This window comes from Berghia stephanieae, chromosome 10, assembly GCF_034508935.2.
Source record: "Berghia stephanieae isolate SIO BIC M18660-M18661 chromosome 10, UCSD_Bste_1.3, whole genome shotgun sequence".
Taxonomy (NCBI): Eukaryota; Metazoa; Mollusca; class Gastropoda; order Nudibranchia; family Aeolidiidae; genus Berghia; species Berghia stephanieae.
Window position 1 is genome coordinate 21945967 of NC_088369.1, and position 15000 is coordinate 21960966.

At 37.1% G+C, this 15000-nt stretch overlaps 2 protein-coding genes across 4 annotated transcripts in view; one reads left to right on the forward strand and one right to left on the reverse strand.

The window, feature by feature from the left end:
• The window catches only part of LOC144980823 (putative serine protease K12H4.7), a 641746-nt gene that overhangs the window by 340507 nt on the left and 286239 nt on the right, over nt 1-15000 (reverse strand). The window lies entirely within an intron of this gene.
• Nucleotides 457-15000, forward strand: part of LOC144980815 (uncharacterized) — a 53492-nt gene continuing 38948 nt past the window's right edge. Inside the window, exons 1-3 of one of the 3 annotated variants that reach the window (XM_078928643.1) lie at nt 457-1306; nt 11728-12601; nt 13431-13529. In XM_078928643.1, coding sequence (XP_078784769.1) covers nt 12506-12601; nt 13431-13529 — 195 coding nt within the window. In that variant the 5' untranslated portion in view covers nt 457-1306; nt 11728-12505. Of the gene's footprint in view, nt 1307-9939; nt 10536-11727; nt 12602-13430; nt 13530-15000 lie in introns of those variants that run through there. The other 2 variants (XM_078928644.1, XM_078928645.1) reach the window with 2 other exon arrangements.

Consider the following 15000-nt stretch of genomic DNA (forward strand, 5'->3'; position numbering starts at 1 on the left):
CAAAATGTACTCAAAATGACGCACATAGTGAAAAGTGTTCACACCTTTTAAAATATCTAACATCACGATTGGTCTATTTATTCAGCTTGACACACGGGTATGTTTACAACTTTCATAAACAAAGCAGCGTGTTTACATTTGTTAAGAATTATCCAATCTACTGAGAAAAACAAATCATGTGATTGATGACTTGGTTGGATGAAAACATGAATATAGAACTAGATCGTTCTTATTGTGTCAAGCTCATTTCCCTTGAAAAAAAAAACAAATAAATTCGATCCTTCTTGGTTCATGAGTTCAGGCGCCAGAATTGTGCGAGTAGAAACAAGCACTACTCGTCGTCTAACAATGTAATAATAGCTTTATCACCAATCAGCCTGTTATTAAGTCCCACTGATCCAAACCCTTTGAATATGGCCATTGGCAATGCTGAGATAGATTCAGTCGGTGCTTGTATGGTCTGGTCAGAGTCAGGGCTAATCACCCTATCGACTGACCAAAACAACAAATAACAGTAGCACAGATTCCTATCGCTTATCGTGTGTTCTGAGAATTTGAATTTTCTACACGCTATTATATTATCATCGAAATGCGATGGAATTTTAGATAAACTTACACAGATTAGAGATTGTATGTGTTGGTTGAAGTAGTGGGGATTATAGTGATTTTTAAATCATAATAATATATTATTCCTTTCATGTGTTCGGATAATTAGAATTTTTATACATGGTGAAGACTGAGAATCTTTCGATAAACCATTACTCACACACATTTTGTGTTATTTGAAAAAGTAGTGATTAAAGGGACTCTTCTTAAAAACAAATTCTTACTTGTGTGTTCGGATACAATTTGAATTTTTTGACAAGCTGAAGACTAACAGTTTTAGACTAACTATCTATACACATTATATTATACACAGTGATAAAAGTAAAAGATACTTTTTTTTTCAATTATAGTTTATTATTGTGTAATGTGTAGCAGTTTTATATTTTACTGTTTGAAAAAACCTATTATAATTTATCAGTGTGTATGTGTGTAGCCAAGTTAGAAGAGTAGAAGTTAGAAGTCAAACTTGAAAATATTCAAGATAGATTTAGAGGGATTATTTTGGATATGCGGTAGTCAGAATATTTATTTTTTTTTAAATTGAAAAATTGATTCGTCAAAATGTTTGATGTGAAACCTTCTAATCCTTCTTGGATGTGTGTTGATGTAAAACGTTCATGACAAGAATGTGTGTGTTCTTTAGTTTTGTCATTTTTTTACTGCTGCCTGTCACGGGAAAGAGTGGTAGAGGAGGATTTAGGTAAGATATAGTTGACTCATTCACTCTCTCATTCGTTTTTGGGAGCAATTTATTCCGAATGCGTCCGTCACTTATAATGTTACTGAATTATTACATACAATGGATATGGAATGACTTCCGTAGTTTCACAGCACGCCGAAAGTGGGTTTTTTTTTTTTTTAAATAACATATTATCGGGGGAGACTCACTTTTTGTCGGGGGGGGGGGGGTGGCTCTCGAACCGTAGCCATCGTTAACTTATGTAGCCTGACACTGACCAAAAATGACGTCAAAAGGCCAGTCTTTTGTTACAAACGAAAACAACTCGTGAGTTGTATTCAATAGTTCAACCAATGGGGCCACTTGTTTCCTTGGGCTCTACTAACGACAACTCATGAGGCGGTGCAAAAACCAAATTATGACGTCAAAAGACCAGTCCTTTTGGGTTTCAGTGGCAGGCTATAGATTGTATCGTAGCCATCGTTATGTTATAGATAGTATGCGGACCAACACATAAAACTGTATGTACCCATGAACGTTTATAGTCTGGTTAATACAGTTCAGTGAGCATTACTCATAAACGCGGATGGCAAAAAACAATAACAAAGACCTGAGTGACGTCATCTTCGAACTATCTATTGATAGTATGCAGATGACGTCACTCAGGTCTTTGTTATTGTTTTTTGCCCTCCGCGTTTATGAATAATGCTCACTGAACTGTATTAACCTGACTATAAACGTTCATGGATACACACAGTTTTGTGTGTTGGTTCGTTATACTTCCGGATGGCAATGTTATGAGCTTCTTAGCCAAGCGCATACTATCTATAGCCTGATACTAAAAATCCAAAAGGACTGGCAGTTTGACGTCATTATTTGGTTTTTGCACCGCCTAGTGCGTTGTCGTTAGTAGAGCTCATGGAAACAAGTTCTTTCATTGGTTGAACTATTGAATACAACTCACGATTTGTTTTCTTTTGTGGCAAAAGACTGGCATTTTGACGTCATTTTTTGGTCAGTATCAGGCTATAACTTTACGAAGGCCACGCTAGAACCCTCTAGGACTGGCAGTTTGACGTCATTTTTAGGTTTGTGTTGCGTCTAGTGAGTTGTCATTAGTAGAAGTCAAGGGAACAAGTTATTTCATTGGTTGAACTATTGAATACAACTCACGATTTGTTTTCTTTTGTGGCAAAAGACTGGCATTTTGACGTCATTTTTTGGTCAGTATCAGGCTATAACTTTACGATGGCAACGCTAGAACCCTCTAGGACTGGCAGTTTGACGTCATTTTTAGGTTTGTGTAGCGTCTAGTGAGTTGTCATTAGTAGAAGTCAAGGGAACAAGTTATTTCATTGGTTGAACTATTGAATACAACTCACGATATTGTTTTTTTTTCCATCCATTTATGAGTAATTCTCACTAAACTGTATTAACCGGACTATAAACGTTCAAGATTACACATATTTTTGTGTGTTATCGGTTTCATTTCCGGATGGCAATGTTGTGAGGTTCTTATCCAAACGCATACTATCTGTACAAACGTCAGTGAGAAGGATTCAAAGTACTGCCGTCAACTGACAAAACACATTTATTGTTATATTGACCAGAAATGTTTTAATTCAAATATCGATGAGTTAAGATTGATGGCGATCAAGTTGTCAAAGGGAAAGAATGAAAGAGAGAGAGAAAGAGAGAGAGAGAGAGAGAGAGAGAGAGAGAGAGAGAGAGAGAGAGAGAGAAAGATTATGTGTGTGTGTGTGTATGTGTGCAAGGTGGGGGGAGTATGTGTGTGTGTGTGGGTGTGGGTGTATGTGAGTGCATGCGGGTGTGTGTGTGGGGGGGGGGGGAGAGAAAGAGTATGTGTGTGTGTGTGTGTATGTGTGTAGGGGGGAGAGTGTGTGAGTGCATGAGAGAGAAGGGGGGGGTGGGAGTATATGGACATTTTAGAACAATCAAGCCCGCCTCCTATGACATGCAAAACAATGAGACCGGAATAAACTCCGATTCCAGGGCTACAGATAGTCAGTCTTGTTACAGACGAGAGAATTCCAGATCACACGCTATCGATAAACGAATGTTCTTTCTCTTGAGAAATAGAGAGAGAGAGAGAGAGAGAGAGAGAGAGAGAGAGAGAGAGAGAAGGTGAGAGAGAAAGAAAGAGAAAGAAAGAAAGAGAGAGAGAGAGAGAGAGAGAAGGAGAGAGAAAGAGAGAGAGAGATAGATAGAGAGAGAGAGAGAGAGAGAGAGAGAGAGAGAGAGAGTTAATGGCAATTTGTATCCAGCAACCCGCCCCCTATTACTTATTACTAAACACCAAAACCAGAATAGACCGTAGCCTTTGTAACCCGTAGCCTGGCACTGACCACAAAAGTACGTCCAAATTCAAGTCGACAACATCCAACATAACCAAAGGAACATTCAACACAACTCCCTGAGCATAAAAATGACGTCACAATACAAGTCCTGGTGTCAGGCTGTGAATAGACCGTAACCTTCGTCAACTAATAGATGGAATGAAATTGACGTCATTCTGCTCTTATTTATTGATTTTATAAAACCATTTTAATGATTAGTTTTCAGTAAATTATATAAATCAGAAAATAAACGTATTGGGTTACACATATTTAGTGTGTTGGTACGTTATATCCGGCTGATAGATGTTGTGAGCTTTTTACCTATCAGCATAGCATCAATAGGGAAGAAAAAGCCGTGACATCAAACCCTCCACTCTTCTGGTTCCTAAATCATTGGAAGTGTGTATGTAGCCAGTCCTTCGCAGTACTGATAACGAATAGGTTACATAAACATGGCATAGTTATTTTAGTAGCAGGATGTAAAGGCAAATTCTAAGGATTACGTGACGTAAAAGGGCGAAGATGGGTGATCTTTATTGACAACCAGCATTCTATATTTAGACTAGAAGATATAATAATAATAAAAATAATAATAATAATAATAATAATAATAATAATAATAATAATAATAATAATAATAATAATAATAATAATAATAATAATAATAATAATAATAATAATAATAATAATAATAATAATAATAATAATAATGATAATGATAATGATAATGATAATAATAATAATAATATAATAATAATAATAATAATAATAATAATATAATAATAATGATAATAATAATAATAATGATAATAATAATAATAATAATAATAATAATAATAATAATAATAATAATAATAATAATAATAATAATAATAATAATAATAATAATAATAAATAATAATAATTCATAGCCAAATCAGGGATTCATAGAGTCAATAAAAACAAATACAGTAAAGACGTGTCTTGAGATTCTTTTTAAAGGTAGGTAAAGACTTACACTCCCTCAGACCACGTGGTAGTTCATTCCAAATCTTGGGGTTGAAACAAGCAAACGATCTATCACCAAATTTTGTTCTTGATCTTTTTTCCTTAAAGTGTAATTGTCAAATTTACAAATGACCACGTTACTCATTACTCTGAAATCAAAAGATATAATAATATATTCTACACGTTATACATCCAGTCCACTGGCAAGAGTTGTTTTCGTCCAATATTAAAATTAAATTGAGCTTTTATATAGCGCAATATCCACTAAATGTGCTCAAAGCGCTTTACAAGGGGTCCCTGGTCAACAGCAACATTTAACATGTAGGACGGGACATGACGCCTGTTAGGCGATATTACAATTTTTCGGACGAAGACAACGCTGTTAACGGCCAGGTACTCATTTTACACCTGAGTACGGTGAGAAAATGTGAGTAAAGAGCCTTTTCTAAGGACTCAACTATGCGCCGAGCGCAAGGCTCGAACCCAGGACCTTCCGATCCGAAAGCGAGTGTCATACCACTAGACCACATAGCCGCACAATATAATAGGAACCAGTTGTTTTTTTTACATCACACTATTCTTCCCAATAGCCTTACCGTAGCGTACCCATCGTTAACTTATAGCCTGACATTAAAACCCTATAGATAGTATGCGCTTGGCTAAGCAGCTAATAACATTGCCATCTGGAAGTATAACGGACCAACACACAAAACTGTGTGTATCCATGAACATTTATAGTCAGGTTAATGCAGTTCAGTGAGCATTACTCATAAACGCGGATGGCAAAAAACAATAACAAAGACCTGAGTGACGTCATCTTCGAACTATCTATAGGACTTTGACGTCATTTTTCAGGTTAGTGCAGCGTCTAGTGAGTTGTCGTTAGTAGAGCTCAATGAAACAAGTATGTACTCGTAATTTATATTGTATGAACTATTGAATACAACTCACGATTTGTTTTCTTTTGTAACCAAAGACTTGTCTTTTGACGTCATTTTTTGGTCAGTGTCAGGCTACGGTCTGACACAAGGAGTATTTTGAAGACATTTTTTAGTTTAATGCAGCGCCTTGTGAATACGCTTCAACAGTCGTAACGTCACTTCCCCCGAAATGACGCATGGTAACTTAGTAACTGGCTCTAAACTATCGGAACAATGGCGGACGTCCTTATGAAATATTTATCCGACGAACATAAAAGCGTATCGAGAGGGAAAAAAAAACATTATAAATCTGATCATGTTTTGACATTTACACATTCTGATCACAAGACATATGAAAAGTTCTCACCAGCATGAAGAATAAAAAGTAAGGATTTTCTTTGTTTAGAACCGCGATGGCCGCCGTTGCTGGGCGACATGACATCAGACTATTGAATCCAATTGTCGTCAGCAGTGCTCAAGGAAACAACAAATGATCCCTTTGATTGAACTATTAAATACAACTCACGATTTGCTTTCTTGGTAATCTGATCAGGTCTTTTATTTTGACTTCATGTTCTGGTCAGCGTCAGGTTATGAGTTTATGAAGGCTACGAATTACCTCCTAAGTCTGGGCTATGTTATGCTACAGACAAGGGAATCCCAGAACACATATCGATAAACAAATGTCCTCTCTCTCTCTCTCTCTCTCTCTCTCTCTCTCTCTCTCTCTCTCTCTCTCTCTCTCTCTCTCTCTCTCTATCTATCTATCTATCTATCTATCTATCTATCTCTTTCTTTCTTTCTCTTTATCTCTCTCTCTCTCTCTCTCTCTCATTCTCTCTCTCACTCTCTCTCGCTCTTGTGTGTGAGAGAGAGAAAGAATGTGTGTTTGTGTGTGTGTGTGTGTGTGTGTAAATGGACATTTGTATTACTCCACTCCGCCTCCTATTACATATTTCAAAACATCGAAATCGGAATTAACTCCGATTAGTGTGTCATATAATGCCACAGACAAGGGAATCCCAGAACACCTATCGATAAACGAATGTCCTCTCAGAGACAGGAAATGACCATTTCTATGAATCAACCCAACCCGCCTCCTATTATTTCAAATCGGAATTAACTCGAATACTTAGGGCCACCCTGTAGGGCCACTTTGTACAGCTGGACAATAGAAATGCTATGTGGTCCAGTGAAATCACACTCGGCTTCTGGCCACTAGCACCACGGTTCAAGTTTCACTGTGTGTGGCACAAACAATGTGCCGAAAGTATCAAGTGATAATATTATGTTTTATAAAATGAAACAATACAAAAACACACGACCTTTTCGCGTGGAAAAGGGGGAGTGAGAGGGGGAAAACAATATTGTTTAAATTAAATCATAATCATGAAGAGGGTGACAGGGAGAAAATGAAGAAGAGAGGGATGTCTAAGGGAGCGAGAGACAAATAAATGAGACAAATAGAGAAGAAGAAGAAGAAGAAGAAGAAGAAGAAGAAGAAGAAGAAACCGAGGAGGAGGAGGAGGAGGAGGAGGAGGAGGAGGAGGAGGAGGAGGAGGAAGAGGGAGAAGAAGAGGGGAAAAGGAAAGAGAGAGAAAGGAAAATGAAATGTAGATTGGGTCAAAGGGTCCCAAACGTAACTCTTCAAAGGTCGCAAGATGATAATCTTGTGAACATTCTCTCACAATCCTTTCTATATACTTAATCCTATGTGCGTTTCATCAAGACATAAGGAGTAAGAAACGCGAGGGATCAGGTTTGAATACCAGTAGAGTTGACATTTTAAACAAAAAATGTGTGGACCTCTAATTCTACCCAGCAGATATTAGGTAGCTGTGTCTTTTAGATATGACGAAAAGTATTTTTACAGATAGACTAGCGTGCAATCCAAAGTGTAGCAAAATCAATTCTGTCACGGAACGTTTAGGGCTCAACATCATTCTTTAGCCAACAACAAAACCAATTAGAATATTGATATCAATATTAACATTTTAACTTTTTGTTGTTGCTGAAGAAACTGTGTATGTAACAGTGTTACAAACTTAGTCGTACGAAAGTCGAAATGCTGTATTAAGTCTAATCTCTTGTGTACGGCACGGCACTGCCAAATCCCTCCACGTCATCAACGATTATAATACAGTCACACCCTGATGACCCAAACACCGCAGTTCACATGAATGTAAAATGTTCATATTTAATAGCCAAACGGCACAGTATATTTATTTTGTCTAAGAGCGAAGTCAAAAGGCATTTAATGTGTCAGGTCTTAGGATAGATGACAACGATAGCAAAAATATGACCCCCGCATAGTTTCCATGGACACTTCAGCAACCTCGACGCAGGTATGAATGAGTAGCTGACTCAATGCAATGACATATATGTTATTCTGTATTTTTTTTAAGGAGTTTTACATGAAACCAGGACTGTTTGAAATAAGAAATTAGAGCCATACGACCTACTGGAAGAACAAATGAAGAATCGTGGTGCTATGAAATCGTGAAATGCGCTATATAAATACGAGCAGTCATGTCTACGCATGTCTGCATAAAGCTAGTACTTTATCATGTATTCCCCAAACTCAACCACGGCAATTCTCTATACTTCCGTGTTCTTTTGGGAAAATTGAAGATCTTGGAAATTAATAAATTACAGAACAGTTTTGCTTGTCCTCTGTTGCAGAGGAATCGGCAGAATAAGGCGATGAGCAGAAAGTTCTATAGAAGGGGGCATTACTCGTTTCAAGTGCGCTCACGAGATATTAGAAAACTTTAACGTCCAGCATCCAACATAGTTCCAACAGGCTATTCTCATATTCTCCTAACGTTCTCCATTTGAAATTTCCACGGTGCGTGCGCGGAATACGTTCATTTCAACACTTCGGACCCAAAACATGGAACGAGCTCCCCAGCTACACCAAGAGCAACTGCCCTCGGAATGTTCAAACAACGTCTCCAAACAAATCTTTTGGCGTCGCTTTTGGCTCGAGTAGAACCGAATATAATATAATAATCTTGATTCATGAAATATGTTAGATGTGTATTTATATCTTTCTATAGATGTGTATTTATATATTTCTAGTTTGTAATGAGCATCATTTGCGCCGAGAGGCTTCAAGTTGCATATTACAAGTGTTTATTTTTAAGTTACTTAGCATAGCATTTACACATTTGTTGGTGTATTCAATAGTGACACTTAGATGATCAAATCCTCCATTGTAATGACCATAATTAAAAGGAAGAAAAAGTCCTTCACATGCGCATCTGATCCAATTAATCAGTAAGCAATATAACAGAGAATTTGGTTAACAAGAGTGCGGGGCGGTCCTTGGCAAGCTTAAGGACCACGGTCCTACGGTCCTTGGGAAATGAAGACCGCAAGGACCGGTCCTAGGACCGGTCCTTTTCGACATTGAACATTCCTGAGAGACTGTTGGAAATTCGAACCGGTTTGACCTTTGAGACCGTGGGATCGTTCATTCTTGAACCGTTAAAGACCGCTACACGATGAAAACTGTGGTCTACAGGAGTAAAACACACGGAGTAGTCACACTCATTTCAAATTGTAACCTAATTAGAGAAGAGGGGTGATGCCTTCTTTATTTGCTCACCGTACTTCATTGTTACTTCGATAATTTAATAAAATTTGAAATTTATCCCCAGTAACGGAGATAATGGCATCGCCCAAGGCGTTGATCGAGTTGTTCGTGGCGTTGATACACACACGCAACTCCTACCCCCCCCCCCCACACACACACACATTAGAGGGCAGCGAGCATTGAAGAGTAAGAGAGAGACGTGAAGTTATAATAAGAGGGGGTGGATGAGGTAATAAGAGGGGTCGATGGTGACTTTTCGCCAGATCTAACAAACTCAGCTACCCATTCATTTCTGAGTAGACAGGGATTCAGAAAAAACTCGACTGCACCTGGGATCGATCTCTGGCCCTTTGCGTATAAAGAGAGTGCTCTATCAACTGAGCTATCGGGGTCCCCAAATATTCTATTGGACTTTTTTAAAATTCAGACGTTATAACTGGGTTTTTTGGAAGGACGAAACTAATGAAACTCATATTATTTGATTAGTAAAAACACCAAACGAAATGTTAATATTATTGTATTATTTTAAATGACAACACTGCGATAGAAAGGAGTGGTGACAAGAGATGGACAAAAGAAAACAAAAAATCGGATTTGCTACTTGCTAGGTTGGACACACACACACACACACACACACACACACACACACACACAAACACATACATCTTTAGTAGTCACATACATTTCAAACAATAACCCATTAGAGAAGAGGGGTCATGCCTTCACCATAGATCATTGTCATTGCAATCATTATGGTGTAGTAAATTTTGAAATTCACCCCGTATAATGGAATCGTCCAAGGCGTGCGCCTCCTGTTCCCCCCATCTCACACACGAAAGGGCGGTTTGCGGAGTGGAGGTTGGTGGTCGTCTGCCTGTATGGTCGTCTGTGTCGTTTAGTGTATGGCAAAGGGGGGTGGGTGCGATTAATTAAGTGGGATGGGTGGTGATTGGTGGAAGATAGGCAACCGAGGCAACGAATCGCTGGGGAAGTAGCCTAGTATGGCGCGAGACCGTTGAAAGGTGATAAGAAGTGAGGACCGCCGCCAGTCTTCCACTATGGGACCGGTCTCCGGTTCGCAGCTAAAAGACCGTGTGACCGGTCCTTGGACCGGTCCTCAGCGCGGCACTGGTTAACAAGAGTTGACTGTAATATCAAAAAATCTACGGACCTGTCAGGGCAATGAGTCAATGAGTTCACATGATTTTGACCTACCTAATACCATTGTTCCGTTACAAGTCATATTGACTTATAGATAGAAATCATTACTAACTAGATATTATTACTCTCTACCAATAATAACTTTCATTTCTTTGTGTCTGTGAAAGGAATTCGTGCTGTTTCCAAGGATGATTTTTCTAAAGGATAAGATAACGATGCTGTCAAAGGTAAATTGATAACACACGTTGGCAAGCATCTACTTACACACTGTTTTCTATGGTTTTCTTTCGTTTCTTTTTTCTTTTTTTTTTTTTGTTTTTTTTTTTTTTTTTTTTTTTTTTTGGTTTTATTGGGGGGTTTTGGGGGTTTTTTTTGTTTTTTTTTTTTTGTTGTTTTTGTTTGTTTGTTTTTTGTTTGTTTGTTTTTTACTTCTTTTTTTTTCTTTTTTTTCCTTTGCGTTTAGTTTTGTTTTTCTTTTAGGGTTTGTTTTTTTTTTTTGTTTGGTTTTAAATTTCCTTTGTTTATTTTTTGTGTTTTGTTGGTTGTTTTTTTTCTGTTTGTTTGTTTGTTTTTGTTGGTGGTATTTTTTTGTTTTTTGTTTTCTTTTGTTTTGTTTTTTTTTGTGTTTTTTTTTTGTTTTTTTTTTTTTTTTTTGTTTTTTTTTGTTATTTGTTTGTTGTTGTTTTTTTGTTTGTTTTTTTATGGGTGTTTTTGTTGGGGTTTATTTTTATTTTTTTTTTTTTTGTTTGTTGGGGGGGGGGGGGGGATATGTTAGCTGGTCTTTTTATTTTTCGTAACGGACATACATTTGTCAAAGCGGTCGTATCATTGTATGGACACCATCAAAGCAAGAGTACTTCCCGCCAGACCTCAATCTATTTAGCTGCCTAATTACAAATAAATGTACGTTAGGGGAGAAGCTGAATATATTTGATATACAGTATTTCGAAACAGGGGCCATGGGTCACATTTCATGTTGTTTTGTTTTTGTTTTTGTTTTTTTTTTGTTTTTCAAATCTATTTGAAATAACAATATGAATTTTAATATAAGCTTCAATTTAATATACGAAAACTGATAAAATGGACGTTTCGGGTTTCCCCTTTATCAACAAAACAGGATGAATGAAACACTACAGATGTAGTAATGGCGTTGTTGAGATGAATAAGATTATTGGTCTATGCATCTTAACAACGCCACTACCACATTATCACATTCGTCTGTAGTGTTTCATTCATTCTGTTTTGTTGATAAAGGGGAAACCATAAACGTCGATTTTATCGGTTTTCGTATTAAATTGAAGCTTTCATTCAATGTCACATTGTTATTTATTTCTTCGAGCTTCGAGCAGCAACATTTACACATCTAATTTATAATATATTCTTGTCTTTCTTTCTTTTCTTTTTTTTTTTTTTTTGCAGGTATCTTGTCAATATAAGATGCTAACCTAAAACACAAACTGCACCAACTCAGATCTTTCAAATAAAAGAACGGCATAGGTGGTAGTCAGCAATACCATCATCTCTCATAGCTTGTGAAATACAATCCATTTGTTGTTAAAATGGTGGACGATAGAACGGCATAGGTGGTAGTCAGAAGAACCATTATCTCTCATAGCTTGTGAAATACAATCTATTTGTTGTTAAAACGGTGAACGATAGAACGGCATAGGTGGTAGTCAGAAGTACCATCATCTCTCATAGCTTGTGAAATAAATCCATTTGTTGTTAAAACGGTGGACGATAGAACGGCATAGGTGGTAGTCAGCAATACCATCATCTCTCATAGCTTGTGAAATACAATCCATTTGTTGTTAAAACGGTGGACGATAGAACGGCATAGGTGGTAGTCAGAAGTACCTCATCTCTCATAGCTTGTGAAATACAATCCAATTTGTTGTTAAAACGGTGGACGATAGAACGGCATAGTGGTAGTCAGGAGTACCATCATCTCTCATAGCTTGTGAAATACAATCCATTTGTTGGTAAAACGGTGGACGATAGAACGGCATAGGTGGTAGTCAGGAGTACCATCATCTCTCATAGCTTGTGAAATACAATCCATTTGTTGTTAAAACGGTGGACGATAGAACGGCATAGGTGGTAGTCAGCAATACCATCATCTCTCATAGCTTGTGAAATACAATCCATTTGTTGTTAAAACGGTGGACGATCGACGTGACGTGTCTATGACATCAACATGTATCGGACAGAGATGACCAGTCCACTGTCCGAGAGGAATTGGGACCAGAGTGACGTATTCAGGGATGGACGACAAGAGACCTCGGAGAATGACGTAAGATATAGATTATCATTTGACTACACGTTATGGTCATTTCATGCTCTGTGAGAGAAAACAATCTCATTATATACATTATATATATATATATATATATATATATATATATATATATATATATATATATATATATATTTATATATATATATGAGTGTTGGTGGGTACTTGTAGGAACGAGAGTGCTCGATAATGTTGGTTAGAGCTAATATAAATCTAGATGGAGTCACTCACTTATTTATGGCCGAAACACATGTTTCTGTGGTCTTCCAACGTCGTCAGTCGGCATCTTATGTACTACGGACATAATATGGCGACTGACGACGTGGGGAGACCACAGAAACATGTGTTTCGGCCATAAATAAGTGAGTGACTCCATTTTAATATATATATATTATATATATATATATTTATATATATATATATATATATATATATATATGTATATGTATATTTATATATATATATATATATAATATTTATATATATACACATTGCACCACTCAACTCAAGTATGAATGAGTGCCTGGCTATAGGCAAAGTTGGATGTTGTTAGAGTGTTAGTACTAAAAGAAGCCTTACAGGCGATTGGTCTTTATGAAATGGAAATGGAATCATATGGTTCCATGTGGAATAAATGGGGGGGGGGGATAAATTCAATATTGTGAAACGCATTGAGCATGGGAAATCCGTGGAAGTGCGCTGTATAATGAGAGGTTTATAGTTACAGGACCTGAAAGTGTTGCAAGTGCTGTAAAACGGCTAAAAACAAACAACGAAAAAATTAATACTTGGAGGTTAATGTTGGTTTTTGATATTTCAATTTCAGCTGTTGATGAAGATGCAGAGAAAGATGACGGGCTTGGACAGTAAGCAGAAGAAGATCATCAAGGAGTACGAAACGGAATTGGACGCCATGAGGAACGAGGTAAGACCAGAGACTGAGATAATGGTATCCAGACAAGAAACTTAAGGGTTCCTTCCTATGTGGGTTTTCAATATTATACGTCAAGTTGGTAGACATAGCATTCGAGTATTGGTGGTATGTGTTTAAGTAAAATGCACACAATTTATACCCGCCATATCAATCGTAAAAGTATAGATAGTATGCACTTGGCTAAGAAGTTCACAACATCGCCATCCGGAAGTAAAACTGGCCAACACACAAAACTGTGTGTAACCTTGAAGGTTTATAGTCTGGTTAATACAGTTTAGTGAGCATTACTTATAAACGCGGATGGCAAAAAACAATGACAAAGACCTGAGTGACGTCATCTTCATCATATCTATTGGAGGAACGAAGATGACGTCACTCAGTTCTTTGTTATTATTTTTAGACAAACTGTTATTGACAAGTGCTCACTAAATGTTACTAGTCAAGACTATAGATAGTTGGTAGATGACGTCACTCGGGTCTTTTTTTTTGTTTTTTGCCATCCGCGTTTAAGATTAATGCTCACTGAACTATATTAACCCGACTATAAACGTTCATGGATACACACACTTTTGTGTGTTGGTCCGTTATACTTCCGGATGGCAATGTTATGAGCTTCTTAGCCAAGTGCATACTATCTATAAAAACGTTTCCTATTCGATCGACCAGTTCCCTTTGTCTCACTCATTCTTGGATGCTTTAAATTGTCCATTTTAATCCAAGAGTGAGTGAGACAAAGGGGACTTATTCGAATAGGAAACGTTTATAGCCTGCCTGGTAACATTTAGTGAGAACGTATCACTATTAGTGGAAAAAATGAGTACCTGGCCGTTAACAGCGTTGTCTTTGTACGAAAAATTGTATTATCGCCTAGCAGGCGTCATGTCCCGTCCTACATGTTAAGTGTGGCTGTTGAACAGGGACCCCTTGTAAAGCGCTTTGAGCACATTTAGTGGATATTGCGCTATATAAAGCTCTATTTTATTTAGTCTGTCAAAAGATAATAACAAAGAACTGAGTGACATCACTTACGTTCCTCCTATAACCTTTAATCTTCATAGTCTGATATAATATTGCTTTTATGATAACTAATCACTCAACTGGCGGTTTCGTTTTGTTGTTTTTTTTTCTTGTTTTTTGTTTTGTTTTGTTTTGTTTTCTTTTCTTTTCTTTCCTTTTTTCTTTTTTTTTTTAATTTGGTTTGTCTATTCCATTTTCTTGTTTTTACTGGCGCTGAAATGATCTAAATGTGTGGCTGGCTAAGAAAACCTGGGAAGATGCAAAAATTTCATAAAATGAGTTATGTATACAGTGGTGTAGATAGACCACATCTTTCTGATCATTTACCACTTAAAATTTTCTTTCTATGTCTATTAGAAACCAAGTTATGATTTTTTTTCTGAATAACATTTGTTGCTATGGGAAACACTTTATCTTCCATTTTGGCTCATATCTCAAATCGAGG